Raw genomic sequence first — 16,352 nt, 5'->3', positions numbered from 1 at the left:
CAAACTTTACTTCTCAGTGGGAGCATTCACTCTGAAACCTGTATGTTCATTAACTTCACACCTGAAGTTAGAGACCTTAACTTTTCCTGACTGCTTTCAGGAGTGCAGACAAGCTCTCAGGACAAATGATGTTCCCAGTGAAGTAAAACTTGGTACAGCTAATACCAGTGACTTGTAAGCTGGGAGAAAAATGGAAAGCATCATAAATTTATCTGTGCCTTGCAGGCAGGATCATATGCTTTTCAACTGGCATAGCCAAAAATCTGTTTGTACATAGATATCATTCCTTCCCAGTGGTAGTCACTGAACAGATTCTGTTCTACATGCCAATGGTCTATAAGAGAGCAGGTGTTTCTATATCTAACGTACTTCAGCTCTAAAGCCAGAGCTGTTATTTTGACTTGGAATCAGGACACGTTCATTCCAAAGTCTATGATCCTCACTGCCACAAATAGTACTTTTTTGTTGTTCTTCGTCTTAGTGTTTTGTATATTAAAGATCATAATAGTTTCTCTTTGTTTCAAATTACTTCCCATACTGTACTTCATTTTACCTCTGTCACACTGTTTGCCCTGTTAAAAAAAAGATGGATTACAAAAAATTGGATATAATGTTCTGGACTGAATCTCTTTCAGACAGGTGGGTGCCATGGTATTGCTATTATCTACAGAAGAGGTAAACTTAGGTATGTTTGGGAAACTTGCCTAGTCATCCTAAAATGCAGGGTTCAAAAAGCAGACTTTTTAGTTGAGTTTGTGTATAGTTTGAAGAATCCCAGATTTTAACATGCAGGGAGAAATAGGTATCATGTATATGCCTTATTTCTAACAGAAAAATCTGGAAGCACTTTAGTTAATAAATTCTCTCAAGCATCCCTTTGAGGTAGGGAACATACACGACATCCAAAGGTTACATTCCTTCCAAAAAAATGTAGTTGCCCAAGGTATTCACAAGTACCCAAACCCACTTGTATCACATTTTGTTCTGGTTTAAATGTTAAAGGTGAATCCCAAAAAAACAGAGGACAGAATTGCTGTTCCCCCCCCCTCCACCCTCCCAAGGGAAGTTGGAAAGGGGAATAAAGAAGAGAGACTTAGACTTTGGAAACTGAAACTAGAAACAAATTTGCTATAACACAAGGAAACAGGGTAAAACGTGGGGGAAGAACAGGTAAGTATTTATCTCGAGGATGGCAGGGATATGGGAAAGGCAGGGCCGCTCCAGGGGAGAGGTCCAGGGCTCCTCACAGCACCCGATGCAGTTGGATTCTGGAGCGAGCACGTGGGAAGCTGCAGGAACCAGCAGCAGCCCCTGGAAAAAGCAAAGAGCAGGAAGGGAGGAGAGACCCCTTCCCCCTCTCCTGGCTTTTATAGGTTGTGACATGGAGTGGGCGGGAATACTGACCCTTCCAGTCTTTCAGGGTCCTAAGGACCCTCTCTCTGTAGCGTCCAACACCGTGCAGGGGTCTCCCAGAGAATGTGTTTAAAAAACACATTTAAAGAACTCCCTGTACTACTGAAACGCTAGGAATGGCAGTGAAATGACTGGTGGTGAAGGAATTATGGGATAAGGGAGATTATTCCCAAAATTAAGTTTCAGGATTTAACAGGCTAGGGCTTTCTGAACTGGGCCTCTGTTATGAAGCCTCTGTAACCTCTGAGGATCTTGGGGCTCCCCCTTCTTCTGGAACATTGGATGGCAAGTAGCCACAACTCTGCTTCACCTTGCCCCTCATTCAGGTTTGCAGCATATGTAACTGAGGGTTCAGTTTCACCCCAGAGGGCGTGCAGAAATAGCAGCTTACTGTCATTGAAAGAGGGAATACAGGTCCCTCATCTCAGCCCTCCCTGTCTCCTGGCTGTGCAGTTTTGCCTCTTACCTTGTACTGCTGTTAGCATTTGTTGGAGTCCTCTGCAAGCCAGTTTAGGTCTCTAAAACAGGAGAAAAAAAGACACTGGCAGGAAAAAAAAATTAAAAGGCAGTTTTTTTACTACATTAGTAACTAGTTTGATGGAGTAAGAGGGAAACCATGGACCAAGGTGTTTGATGTTGGGTACCTCTCCCTGTGTTTTGGGCTGTTTTGCATGATCTCTGGTCCTAGGCTGGCCATTAGTAGGGCATTCTGGTTGGAGTGCATTAGGTGTGCTTCTGGAGCACATCAGTTTACTTTCATCTGAAACTGTCCAGGTGGTTTGCTTGAAGACTGCTCCATGATGCAAACTAAGTGGGGCAAGCAGGGATAGTTAAGACAGTTTGTTCCCAAAGGAAAGCCCTGAGCTGAGCTAAAACATAAGAGACACGGCCTTAGTGAGCTGAATCAGCTCTGTAGGGGAGGGGTTTGGCTGCAAAGCCAGAAGAGTGGGGGTGACCTGCTGTCCTTTGGCAAGCTGCATGTCTGCTCAGCCGTGAGCACACATAACCTGACTGCTGAGATACTGCCCACATCTGAGTCCCTAGCACCCACCTTCCTGACCGCTTGATGCCAGCTCTGCTTCACTTAAAGATGTCAGGCTTGCAGCAGAAAACTTCATGCCATGTAAAGTGGGAGGGCTTTTAGCTATGAGCTTGAGTTCTCTTGCTAACTGCAAGGTGAATGTGTCTATTCAAGAAATTGGTGCAGGTGAGCCAAGATAGCCAATTTGCGAACAAGCAATTGCATTTCATTCATGGATTGGTGCAATTTTGGGCATGCACATGGTTAGCTGTGTTTGATCTGATCATGCATACCTACCAAAATCAGTCCTAAAAGCATACTTGCCATACCATGCTTTTTGCAAACTGCAGGGTGTGCCTCTTAACTCAAGTGGTATCAGTGAAGGATAAGCTCCCAAGTGTAAATCAATGGCCAGTATTTTTAAAAAGTCATCTTGTAAGCACCAGAGTTGATGAAGCCCAGCTTCCTATGTTTTGTACCTCATGACTGATTGCTACACCTTTGTAAAGGGTGTCTGAAATCTTTCAGACAGATGGACAATAGCTTTCTTATGTGCAGGGATTCTGATTTATAGAAATATGTGGGTATCCACCATGAGGATAATGCTGGGTGTCCCTCTTCTGCCTATTTTCATGAAAGTTACAGGACCTAAACTTTTGAAGATATCTCATCCTCTGTGGTTTGAATGGGTCAGCTATCTAGGCACAGGGTGATTATTACATCAGCATCATTTCCATAGGAAGCCAGATAAGAACAGGGAGCCAGGCTTAAGCTCCCAAAACTTTATACAAAGGTGAACCAGCAGCAAAGAAAAAGAGGTAGTACCTCTTTGGGACCTGCCTCCTGAGCAGGGTTCCAGACCCTTCCACCACTCCATGTGCAGTTTGTGGGGGGAGACAGGCATTACAGAAGTGGATTTGGATTCTGCACAGCAGAATGGTAGTTGTTTTCTGGGAAACACTTAGGTAGCATAGGTCTTGGCTGAGCAAAGGGCTTTCCAGCCACAGTCCTATGCTTTGTTACCTACATTGTTTTATGGATCAAGTTCTAAATTGATAGGTGAACTTTTATAGTTAGGCTCTTCTCCAGTTTCTAAGCCTAACTAGGAATTTTGAAATTTAACTGGGATATGGGAAGCCAACTTGATTTTGGGTAAAAGATTTATTAATCAAGGTTTGCAATAGTCAGTTTTCTATTGGATTTTAATTTCCATAGCCAGATGTCCCACATTAGTTTAATCTTCTTGCAGGCATATTCCTAGTACTGCACTTTGGAGTAAAAATACTTTTGTGTTTCTTATAGGTAGCTTAAAGATGGATGCTCCCAAAGAAGTTCAGCCTACAGGAGAGTTCAAGTGTCAGCTGTGTGGCTTAACAGCTCCATATATGTACTATGGGCAGAAGCCACCAAACACACACTCTATTGTGTAAGTACAGCCTTTAATATTACAGACTCCATTTATGCTATGAGCATTAGAAACCTTGTACTATGAAACAACATGCATTGCATGAACACAATAATATGCCATATTGCCCCTGAATATGAGTCTTGATATATAAAGTGACCTTCTGTTTTCAAAGGAAAGAAATGTTAAAAATTGTCAGCATTGATAGCAAAGACAAAAATCCATTTTCCCATCCTGCTTCAATACCATGCAAAGATTTGCATTTAAGCTATTTATTTCCTAACCCCACTTACCACTATTTATGTATGCTGTAATATTTTTCATAGAATACTGTTGACTGTCAGCCTAGCATTTCTGGGAATAGCCCTTTTTTCATAGCTGAACATAAATCTTAACTTTAGGTTATCCAAGCTCAGTATTAACATCTCAGTTTTACTTGGATTGCTGTGTTAAGACTGAATCTTGCAAGGGAAGCTTTGCAAAGGTAATCCAGTACACTAGGAGACTTTGTTGACAAGGTGATCTGCCATCTTAAGATGCTTGATCTTTCCTAATGGTGGAGGGATTGAGACATACCATTTTTTTTTTTGTTGGAGTAGAGAGGAAGAAGAAAAAGGAATGCACTCACAAACATATACTTGTGTGTGTGTATGTATGTAGACAAGGAGAACGCAGTGTGACTTAACAGAATACTTTAAAAATATGTATTTTACTCCATATTACTACAGAATCCAAGTTTGATTTAAACCCAAGAGTATGCCAGCCTTGCAGCGTGCCCTGCTGCAGGCAGACTTCTATAATATTTTGCCTGGAGCTCCTAGGAAGAGTGAAGCTCTAGTCTTTCCCAAGTAGGTTGCCAAGTTAATAAATGCACTGCCATAATACCCTGAAGCAAACAGTACAGTCTGTGACATAAAGTAAGCATATTTAATTGTAATGTTCTGTACTTGTAGCTCTTGTGCAGTTGAAATGGTAACTTGACAAAGCACTGAAGTTGGCCATACAAAAAAGTGGCTGTCATAAACATGGTAGATAAAAAAATACTTTTAAGATAGAGCACTGAGAAAAAAACTAGCAAGGCAATGCTGAGGTGATCACCAATTGCTCTAATTTTGGAAGAGAAATAGTGCAGTATAGGACTGGAGACAACCACATTGTTGGTTTTGAAGAGGAAGGGAGCTGCATAGCAGCTACATTGCTTCATGCAAATCAAGTAGGAAGAGTTGATAATTTTTATGCCTCCACAGTTTCCCCATTTCAAGTCTCCCATACTGTGAAATCTATCTTTAAAAGCCTGGAATTGTTCTCTTACAGGATATTGGAAGAAAGCTATGTCATGAAGGATCCTTTCACCCCTGACAAGGACAAATTCCTCATCCTTGGGTCTCACTGCAGTTTGTGTAGCAGATCAGTGTGTGTTAGTACAGTAAGTAAAAAGCACAATGAGCTTCCACAATCATTTATCTTTGTTCAAGTCCTGGTGAGCTGCTAGAGAAAGACCAAATAGCAGAAACCCAAACAGCCTGTTTTTAAAGGCAAGAAAATTGTATGTGGTTGTTGATTCCCCTGGATAAAGCTCTTTATACAAATGAAAATGATCAGCAACTTTTAAGTGTTGTGTTTACAGATAAGCACACTCCAGTTTCTCAGCACAAGAAAACTCTAAGGAGATTCACATGAAGCCCTTTAAGGTTCAGTAGGTTGTACTGTACCAACAGTAAATTTTTTTCTGTAAAGGGAATATAAATGTCCATGGGTTGTTTGGTTTGCATCCGCAGCACACAGCTGCCATCCTCTGTAAAAACTAAGGTAGAAAGAGAGCAGGGAGGGTGTTGTGCAATGCTAGGATAGCTCTCTGAGGAATGAATTTGAGTAGCAGCTGGTAGGCAACCTTAAAGCTATGAAATCTGAGTGTGGTCCAGAAAAGTGGAGTAAAATTACAGTTGTTTTAATTCCTTCTCTTCAGTGCAGAACTGGTCCTTTGTTTGCGGTATGTTCAAAGCAAAAATGAAGACAAGTTATTACACAATTATCTGTGTCTGGAGGCAGTACTGAGGAACTTAGGTTCCATTCCTTTCCCCTGGCAAGCCAGTTCTGTGGTTGAAAGAGACTTGGGATTCATGCAGTCAGGACTCATGCATGACTCAATCCATGAGGAGACTTCACCTGATTGCTTACATGGACAACAGCATGTATTTGTTATACCAGACATCACTGCCCTCATAGCAGCCAGATCCTTTCAAAGTGGTCATTTGCTGTCCCAGAGTAACATGCTTAAATCTAGAGTGCAGCTAATAGCATGTGTGAGAGCACATCTTGCTAAAGTGTCATCTTTAGCAGTTTTCAAATTCTGCCCATTCTCTAATTGCAGTGGTGAGGGCCAGCCCCAGTGACTACCTTACTGCAAGTAGATAGTAGCAGAAGCATTCAAACAAACAGACCAGTTAAAGACTGTGACGATGTAGTATTTTTTTCCTTCATTATATTTGCTGGCCAGTTATAGTTCTGATGGGACAAAGTAACACCTCTGGTCTCCTCAGAGCACGGGGTGAGACAATCTGGGCAACTGAGACAGCTCGTATGTCAGTGCCAGATAGTTTCTGTGTGAGAACTTGAGGAAATTCTCTTGAGCAAAACAAAGGGTCAAATTACACTGAAAAAAAATTAGAGGGTTAGATGGACAGTGAAAGGCAATTGGCACTCTTGGACAAATTTAGCTGCTAATCTGACTTGCAGGGAGTTAGCACCAAGGATGGATTTGGTCCACTGTCCTGAGAGGAGCGTGACATAAGCACCTTTCTCCTCATTAGGCTTGTTTCCTATTTCTGAAGTCCCTTTTGTCATTTAAATGAATTAAAATCACTAAAAGGTCAAACTAGAGTTTGCAACTGAGGTGGGTTTTTTTGTTATTGTTGTTGTTTTTTCCTTTCTGGAACTACCTGAGGACTATGTGGGAGTCAGAGGAAGTGCTGGAGCTCTCTGGTTATGGCTTTGATAGCTGGCCTCAAGTTTGCAGGGCCAAGTAGCTCAACGCAGTTGTGCGAAGGCAAAGCTCACATGTGAGCAAGATCTTCCTAGTGACAATGCCCTGTCTTGGCTGGTAGTTGATTTAACTCCCACACACAGCCAGAGAAAGAGGCAAGTGCAGCCAGTCAGATAGTTTGGGCTTACGAGCTTGATTCCTGCCCTGACACGTCAGGTTTATCCCTTTTTCACAGCAGAGGATTAGCAACTCAGATGCCTTTTGAGCAAACTTGGGCGCCTCTAGCTGTTTTCATTCTGAAATGAACTGTCTTGAATTTAGGAAGGATTCAAAGGATATTTCCAAGTCTGGCAGTTAAATCTGTCAGAAATACAGAATTTCAGCCTCTCAGTATCTTTCCACACAATGTGTGTTTCTGAATGAAGGTGGGGCTTTTCCTTCTAAAAGATTTAATAATTGTTTCAGTTAATCTAGGGCATAATAATGTAAGAGGATATTAGCAGTGAGCTCCTAGAAGCCTCTTCTAATCTTTTTTACCTTCTTGTCTGCTTTGGCTATTGTGGAAATCTGTCGATCATTGACATTATCTGAGCCTTCAAGATTCCCCTGATGGTATCACTCAAAGCAAAACCTTGATTGTAAATAATTGAGAATAAATTTCTTACCAAACTGGCCAGGCCAGATAGTGAATCACACAAATGACTACAGTTTCAAAATGTATTTAGCAATACTGCTTAGGTAACATTGAAAGAGATCGGCAGAAATTATAATTAGTGCTTGAAACACCCACACCACAAAATAGGTAAACACATACTATTCCTCTTTCATGTAGGGAAAATGAAAAGTCCAGAGAAGTAGAAACTGATCCAGGGCAGTAGAGAGAGACAAAGTTAGGATAACATCTCTGTGGATTGGTTTTGGTTCTGCTTGTGCTTGACCCAGTCCTACACTGAGTGTTTCCATAATGTCACAATATATGAACTGGAGCTGAAGGGAGTCATGCTTCTTGAGCATCTCTGGCAAATAAGCTCAACCAATTTGATAGAAAGTTTACAGTGACAGTTTACTTTCATTTTTGTGTTAATTCAAAACAGCGCTAGACTAACCTGTGACAAAATTAAGACTTTTCTGACCTTAGCTTTGGCAAAGGGATTGGATTTAATTTGCTAGTTTTTGTATATAAGCAGGCTTAATGCAGATCAAATTTTAGGCCTTTCATGAGGCAACCCATGCTAGCTGCAGTGTCTTTCCTTACAATTCCTGTGCCAAGGAAAATCAAGACTTAGCAACTGTTTTGTATAATGCTCATAAACTCCCTTCTTCAAATATTCACTTGTCTCACTCAGTTAATTTGCTCCAGTCACCCTACTGAACCAGTCTTTAGGACAGTGTATCGGAAAGCGCCATTATTTCCAGTCCAATTGGAAATAATTCCAGTGAGTATCTGTAACATCTAAAACATCTCAAAACATCACAAAAAGGAATAAAATAAAAATGCTTTCAAAAGTCCTTGGGAAGGTTGAATGCCCTTTTTGCTATTTTCCTTTCAGAAAAGGGGAGAGGAAATTATATAATCTGACATTAGTAGTAATTTGAAACTGTTTAGTGCGACACTTACTAAACACAGGCAAAGGAAAGATGTGTCTTTTGAAAAAGAAAGGAGGAAAGGGAGCAAGTTTCATTCCTTCTTGCTTGCCTCAGCAGAAGGTGACTAAATGGTGACCTTGAACATGACTAGTTATCAACTGATAAACGTAATACTCCAGCTACTTTCCTCTCAACTTTCAGGCATGCGAGGTCAATCCTGGACACGGTCAGGCAGCACCTTCCCTTTACATACAGTTTCCTTTACAAGTGTGGTAAAAATAATATCCCTTTATATATTACTTTCAGACATTATGCATGTGAAAACAGAAATAAACTCTGGCAGCATGCCTTGGCAGCTCAGTTTTGCCTGAATTGGACTATTAAGTTTGAAATTGAAATGGCCCCCTCCTGCCTTCGGCAAGGAAGGGGTAAAACACATTCAACAATTACCTGATTGAACCCAGAACCTTATCAGGAAACTGTCACAGAAGGTTTTGCCCATACATGGTAAGTGTAGTTCATAGGGCTTTAAAACAACAGCTAGGTTGAATAATCCCATGGCAGAGAGTAGGACTAAGGCTTTATGGACCCAGCTCCCAGATGTGCAGTGGTTCATATTAATGATTTCCCACTAAGTCCCATCAGCCAAAAAGCAGCAAAAGTTGGCAACTTACTTTGTCTAAAAGAATGCAAGTTGAGCACCTGTAAATCTGCAAGGAGCTGCACCCTGACATCAGAGTTCCTTATCTGCAGGATGAGGGGAAAGCCTCTCCCCTCCTTTGCCATCACCCAGCATAAATCAGCGGTGCAGTGTCCTTCAAGGTGGAGCCATCAGCTTTAAACTCGAGGCAGCGGGAGCCGCTTATCATTTTGCAATACAAACAAGAATTGCCAGGCAAACTTAAACTCTAATCTTCCATTTTTAATTGGCAGCTTAAAGTATTAAGGATACCAAGAGACAAAAAACAATAGGCTCTAGATGTTGTGCAACTGAATTCCAGTTTCAGGGCCTTTCAGTGACCAAGGCCTCACACCAACTCTCAATATGAAGGGGCCTAGCAGTCAGTGCAGAAAAGGACAAGAGAGGAAGAGAAGTTGTTCTGTGAGCTTGACAGTCACACAGAGGCAGGCTGACTGTGATAAAATCACTTGCTGAACCTACTGCTGAAGTCCAGGTAGTGACATGGGAAACAAAAGCAAGAACCAAAACAGAAATATTCAAGTGAAGCCCCCAGAAAAAGGCCAGCCACAAATGACCATGGCAAGAAGAAAATTTTGCTATTTGAGTAAAATGCATCAAATCCATTACTCCCAGAAAGATGTTCTGATCCATCCATGCCGATGCCTTTATTCATGCTTAAATTCCCAAGAATAATCTATCAGCAACACCAGCTCCAGCTTACCCGTGAAATCCTATTTGGAATTTAGTGATCAGCATGCCAGGAGAACCATGGGCTTCAGCCTCACTGTAGGGCAAAAGAATAATACATTAATAAGTTTCTCTTCCAGTTGTCCAAACTCTATACAGTAAATAGATTAAAATATTCCATCGGTTTTGCTTCTTCCTTGTCAATAACTAACATCTGGTTAGAGCTGACTGGGTGAAAAAAAAATGTACTGGGTTTGTAACACTTTGTAACCAAATCAATTGTGAACAAAATGTGTAAGATCATTGTGTCATTCCAGTTCAAGGGCAGGGGAAATAGCTCCTTTGCGCACAACAGTTTTTATACTTCGCCATGAAGAATTCAGAGAAGAAACATCAGCTAAAACTTTAGTACCATGTATGTTTTTAGTTTTCAATGAATCAGCGAGTACCTTTCTTCAAGGTAAAGGTGGTTAAATGGATGAAATCTCAGGTGAATTGAATTCACAGTATCATAGAATGCTTTGGGTTGGAAGGGACCTTAAAGATCATCTAATTCTAACCTACTTTGCCATGGGCAGGGGCACCTCCCACTAGACCAGGCTGCTCAGACGCCCATTCAGCCTGGCCTTGAACACTTCCAGGGACGGGTCATCCACAGCCTCCCTGGGCAACCTGCTCCAGTGTCTCACCACCCTCACAGTGAAGTGTATCTTCCTAATGTCTAACCTAAATCCTCCCTCTTCTTCCAGTTTAAAGCTGTTAACCCATAATCTGTCACTCCGTGCTCTTATAAAAGCCCCTCCCCAGCTTTCCTGTAGCCCCTTCAGGTACTGGAAGGCTGCTATAAGGTCTCCCCAGAGCCTTCTCTTTCCCAGGCTGATGCCTTTATTCACATAACACAGTGAGCTGATGGAGGTCACCATGATAGTTGATTTGGTTAGCGATTGTTACAGACTCACTTTTTATTTTTCCCCCATTTAGCTCTAATCAGATGTTAGAATTACTGAATGGAAAGAGGCAAAATTGCTGGGATATTTCAACCTAGAAGAGGAATTTAATTGAGAAGAATTCTAATTATAAATGTGGTTTAATAAGACTGGAACATAAGCAGTTCTATTTTATATATTCTGCTAATAATGTTATTTTCTTTCTTTACAGGAATGTAGTCTGTTCTACTCCAAACGGTTCTGTCTCCCCTGTGTGAATGAAAACTTAAAGGCCTTTCCTTTGGAAATACAGGAAGATGTGAATAAAAGGAAGCCCCAGCCAAAGTCCTTCCCCTGTAAAAAGAGGGATACGAGAACATAAATACTGAAGGACTGAGAGAGATGGCTCTTTGGCTGGGGTTTCTTCTCTCTCCTTTTGCACACTATCAGGTTGCTCCTTTTAAAGAAGTGACCTTCGTCAGCTCACCACGATAGGACACAGTAACACATTTCCTTGTGTCTGGCTTGGCTTCAAACATCATCACACAGTGATTGTGGTGCCAGCAGGATGGCCTGAAGCTGTTGGAAGAGCCAGAAGGGCCAGCACACAAGCCTGTTGTCACCACATAAAACCCATGTAGTAAAAAACTAAACAGTATAACATAGGAACTGTGCCCAGATTTTCACATTTGTTATTTTAGTGTTTAGTGTTGTTCTTGATGCTTCTACAGTGCTATGAAAATCCAAGACAGATTCATCTGTCTTAATTCATACATCCAAGAAAATCAGTGCACAGCAATTTTTAGCCTAACAGTGCTGTCCTGGTAGGATTACAGTAGGCAAGGAGTTAAAAGCTTTACTTTTAAGTGTAAAGTAAAAGTGTTAGGAGAAAATGTCACAGGTCCCCATAGAAATATCTAGATTCTTCAAGATTATCCTCCCAATACTACCACAGACTTCTGAAGGTAGGTGCTTTCATAATAAATACCAAAATAATTTTTTTAAATATTAAAAGAAAGATACTTCCAGGTCACTTGCACTCTGTTTCCACTCAATCTTTCAGTCCGTGTCAGTACGGCAGCAGGACAGGACCCTTAATATGTCTAATTTATGCTTTACAAGGGAAGATGATATCCTTTTCAATTTCACATCAGTTAATCTGGAAATAGAAAAGATCAGTTAATAAGCTCAATTCTTTCCAGACCTGAACAATTGAACTACAGCTAGAATAGGGATTTCAAAAGCATCGTTTTAGTCAAAAAAGGGTAAACAAAATGTTAGGGAAACGGCAGTTTGTTTGCTTAGCTTAAAAATTAGCTGCACAATTTATGTTGGCTTTGTCTTAATTACAAGGCATTTATAAGAAACCAACAGTCACACACGTTAAGGGTATGTCTAGGATGCTCCCTAATCACCAGACCACATTTAGTCAAGCTTTGTTTGGTCCTTGGCTCAGAACCTTTTAATGCCTTGGTTAAGATCTCTTTTCTCAGCTTCTCCATCCATGCCATATGTCAACATCTAAACTTGATCGTTTTAGTAGAATGAACCATGTGTCTGTTAAAAGAAATCAACATTATTTCAGTGAGTTATCTTCAGTTCTTTAGGATGTTTGAGTGCCCTGAAATATTTTTTCTTTTTTTTTTTCCTGAACCTACTGTGTTGGTGTCCTCTGTTAGGGACTGGAATTTTGTGCAGTTACTAGAGGAGCAGTAATGGACCTATTAGTACCCTTTTCAAGCTCCAGGTGCTTTAAGACATAAAATACATACAAATATTTAATTGCAGGGGAAAAAAGACAAGTTAGAAGCCAATATTTCAGATTCCTTTCTGCAGTAACAGGAGACTACACTTTCAAAGAAGTTATATTAAACTTAGAATGAGTGGTATTAAATTTCAGTTTCATGCTAGATCCCTCCCCCCTGCACTTTAAAAGCTATAGTGTGTCTGCTTTGTACAAAGAAGAGAGGCAGAGAACCAGAACTGTAAAAGTGAGAGATGCTAGAAAGAGAATCACAGCACTATTCCATCTTAAAAATATTGATTATTAAGATAATTCATAGTCATAACCATGATTTTTTACATCATGATATGATAGGAGAGCAATTTAAAGCTCTTGGGCATTACCTATCTTCAAATACTGGTTAAGTTGAACCAGAGGGGTAGTAGACTCAGTATCAAGAGGGAGCAGAATCTGTAATTACAGGATTTTTCATTTAGCTCAGTACAGCTCATCTGTTTCTCTGGAGTAAACAAAAGAAGCCAAGTAAAGGACACATGCTTCACAGTTACCTGGTTATGCATACCTGTTAGGTGAGGAAAAGCACACTTCCAGCAAGGGCCAAAAACCAGTTCAGTAGCTCAGGACCATCAGATGTGCTCTGCCATCTCCAGTCCATGCTTTACAGAAAGAAGACTGACCTACATACAACTTGGTGTCTCCTGGAATGATAAAGGATTATTATCTGTGCCTAGCTGTTGAAACTTACATGTTCCACATTCTTCTATTCCCTTTGACCATGGGCATTGTGGTCCCTGTATCATAATATTCTGTATAATACGATGTTGTAGACCAAATGCCACCATGCCCAATCTCAATGGCCACTAGGTGTACTCTTCAAGACATGCAGAGCCTTTACATCTTGGTTTCCATCAGGTTCTCTTGAGTACTTGCTGCTGCTCACAATCCGGCCTTCAATGCTCTTGAGCACAGCTGATGAAGAAATGTGATTCTTTAACCCTCTGCTGTAATTTTTGCTTCAGCACTCTTTTAGCAGCTTAATAAATCTCCAGATTATTGGAGGAAGACGATCATCTGTGACACATCCTCCCAACTGACTGAACTGAAGCCATGCTCATCAAATGGGTTAGCTGTGCTACCTGTCACGGGGACGTGCAGTCAGTGCTTGCTGAATTCAACAAACCTCTCAAGCTGGTCATACAGTCAATGAGAATGGATGGACAGAGCAGGACAGCAGGACAGCAGGCAAACTGATGAAGTATATATACATATACATTTATATTATATATGCAATGTGTATATGTATGTTACACACACATTCCTAAATTAAAAGGTGTGTCTAGCAGTTAACCTGTAAGCATCAGCACTCTAAAGCTGCTTCTCATTCTGCCTTTAAAAGGTCTCTGCAATACACATCTTATTATGTAGCAAAGATACTTAATACAGTTTGTTAACATCTACTTAATGCTAACCCAAAAAATCTGGGCACCAGTCCCACCAAGGTTGCTTATCCACTCTTGTTCACTACAAAAAATCAGTGTGATAACTCCTCGGAGTAAAGTTAAGCAGCTAAGTGTTTTCTGAAGCAGGGCCTTGTGTACCACATGAAGGCAAATCAGGTCAAGGCAAAATCACTCAAGTTCTTAATTGCAGTAGAGCAGCACAAAACACACACGCACACCCCTGGTGCTGTGGCAGAAGGAGCAATGGGTGTCACCATCCCAGGGGCATCCCCAGGTCCTGCTTCTGCAAGCATTGACACAAGCTCTGGGCTGCGAGTGTGAGGGGTCGAACAAGAGTGGAGAACAGAACTGCTTTCCTCTACGTGGAAGCCACCCCTGCCTGCAGGGTCACTGAGCCAGGGCCTCAACCAAGAGTTGGCAGCTGCAGCCAGCAAAGGGTAACAAGTAGGTTTGTCTCAAAACCGTGACAGGACAGTGAATTGCTTTCCTGGAAATAAAAGATCAGCACAACTCATTACATTCACCTTTAAAAATACTTTATTCTTTTTAAAACCATTAAGGCAAAACCACATTTCAGATTTAACTGTGTTTACATTCAATCTTAAAGGATGCCTTTCTTTTTTTTCTTTCTTTTAAGCATGTAGATTCAGTCTCTATACAAACACTATGAATTCAACCTCTTATTTTTAAAGGAGACAGGGAAAAAAATATAATGTAAAAAAGAAGAAAAATGTTTAGTTCAAGTTTTTTCATCCTAGATCAGTAGGCTGGTAACATTTAAGAATGCATCATCATACTTAGCTATAAGTAATTTTTACATTCACAAGTGCAAGAGACTTTGTCTTTCCTATAAATCCCTGTGAGACCAGGGCTTCCTTTCTTGAAAATGTCATTTGCATTGTTCTGACAGAAAGAAACTTGGGAACTTGGCTTGAATTAGTGGTATTTTACTGGGAAACAAGCATTCCATGAGAATTAGGCCTGACTACTCCCTGCAAGAAATGTCTGCTCTTTGTAAGTTCCATATTTACTGTAATAAAACATACACAAAAATGCCTTAAACATAGGTGACCAGGAACAATGACTGTTTGGTGTTGTGTTTTTTTTCCTTTAATATTGATACCTTGATTTAATTAAATGATTGGTTAGCTCTAGTGATTATGGTTTGGTAACATTAACAAGTATGTGCTTTTTTGTGACATGTCAGATAACAGCTTAAGACTAGGTTCCAGTATCATGATGTAATTAAACTGTTGTGTCCCATTCCTAAAGAATTCTCAGAGCAATTGGTTGTAAAAGCTGTGAAGTAGCAGGAGCAAAACAAAATGCAGCTCATCATAGAAGCTGGTGTAACAGACATGGTCACACAGTTGGGAGGGGTATTCTTGTTAAAATCCATGATGTTAATAAAACATCGATTCGATTGGTTATTACCAAAATAACGGAACTCATAAATGTTCTTCCACTTCTGTCTGCGGGGTTAGTGGCACATGAATCCTCCAGCAGCAGATCTGCCAACCTTCCTATGGGCCCTGCTGCACATCACAAACAGACTCTGAATGATCACACCGTGCTCCTACACAGCAGGAGCAGAAGGCAGTACCTGCGTGCTGCCAAGATTTTGGCTGGTTAGTGTTCTCCCATACCACCCATTATTATTTTTTCTTTCAAGTGTAAAGAATGCCACAGAACTTGCATTGATCGTAAGGCTGGTGTCTTTTCCACACTAGGGATTACTGCACCTGCACATCCAACCTGAGAAAATATACTAAAATACTTTAAAAAAACCAAACCCCAACCTTTAAGTACCTCATGCTTTACCTTGCAGTCCTTATTTAAGGCCCAGTCTGCAATCAGATTAATGATCTCTCTTGTACCTGCAGTTTATCCCCTGGGCAGAGGCAACTCATCTGAAACTGAGGTCCTTGCAGTAGGAATTCTGTTTTGAAACACCCTGGCAATGGAATCTGACAAGATCGACTAACACAACAGAGGAGTCCAAGAAAAAAAAACAAAGAACAACTTCAGAAGCCGAAGAAGATCTTAAATGCCTGATAGCACATGAGAGAAAACAAAAGGGGAAACACCCTGGCCCTTAGTTAACATGAATTTGCATCATGTATTTACAGTGTAAAGTGTGCTGTTAGCACCTTTCATAGGTGTTGTCCATTGCTGTCTATGGAACAGAAAAGAAGCAGCTGTAGGTTACCACAATAAAGTCCAGTAGAGCTTTTACAAATACAACACAAACGTCTTGGTAGACAATATACCTGGATGGTGACACTGATCAAGTGAAAAACTCTGAGTTGCAGCCATTTGGGGAAAGAAAATTTTAGCTGTTGCAAATAAAATGCACTAAGTAGAAATAATTGCTGGGACATTTGTAACATGCTGTGCTTGTACTAGATGCTGTGTTTTGACTACAGCAAAATAAAAAGTACACC

At 40.8% G+C, this 16,352-nt stretch overlaps 1 protein-coding gene across 1 annotated transcript; it reads left to right on the top strand.

The window, feature by feature from the left end:
* Positions 1 to 3,747: 3,747 nt before the first annotated feature.
* On the top strand, positions 3,748 to 11,086 carry CDPF1 (cysteine-rich, DPF motif domain containing 1). The gene is made up of 3 exons (XM_010002975.1): positions 3,748 to 3,860; positions 5,154 to 5,265; positions 10,937 to 11,086. Exons 1-3 carry the CDS (start codon positions 3,748 to 3,750, stop codon positions 11,084 to 11,086), a joined length of 375 nt encoding a protein of 124 aa, XP_010001277.1.
* The last annotated feature ends 5,266 nt before the right edge of the window (positions 11,087 to 16,352 follow it).

This window comes from Chaetura pelagica, unplaced genomic scaffold, assembly GCF_000747805.2.
Source record: "Chaetura pelagica isolate M959 unplaced genomic scaffold, ChaPel_1.0 scaffold117, whole genome shotgun sequence".
In the NCBI taxonomy this organism is placed as follows: Eukaryota; Metazoa; Chordata; class Aves; order Apodiformes; family Apodidae; genus Chaetura; species Chaetura pelagica.
Note: the sequence above shows the minus strand (reverse complement) of the source record. Positions and strands in the feature narration are given on the sequence as shown.

Coding starts and splice junctions, on each gene's coding strand:
- CDPF1 (XM_010002975.1), top strand. CDS start 3,748: ATGGATGCTCCCAAAGAAGTTCAGCCTACAGGAGAGTTCAAGTGTCAG. Junction 3,861..5,153: donor CCAAACACACACTCTATTGT/GTAAGTACAGCC, acceptor GTTCTCTTACAG/GATATTGGAAGAAAGCTATG. Junction 5,266..10,936: donor GATCAGTGTGTGTTAGTACA/GTAAGTAAAAAG, acceptor CTTTCTTTACAG/GAATGTAGTCTGTTCTACTC.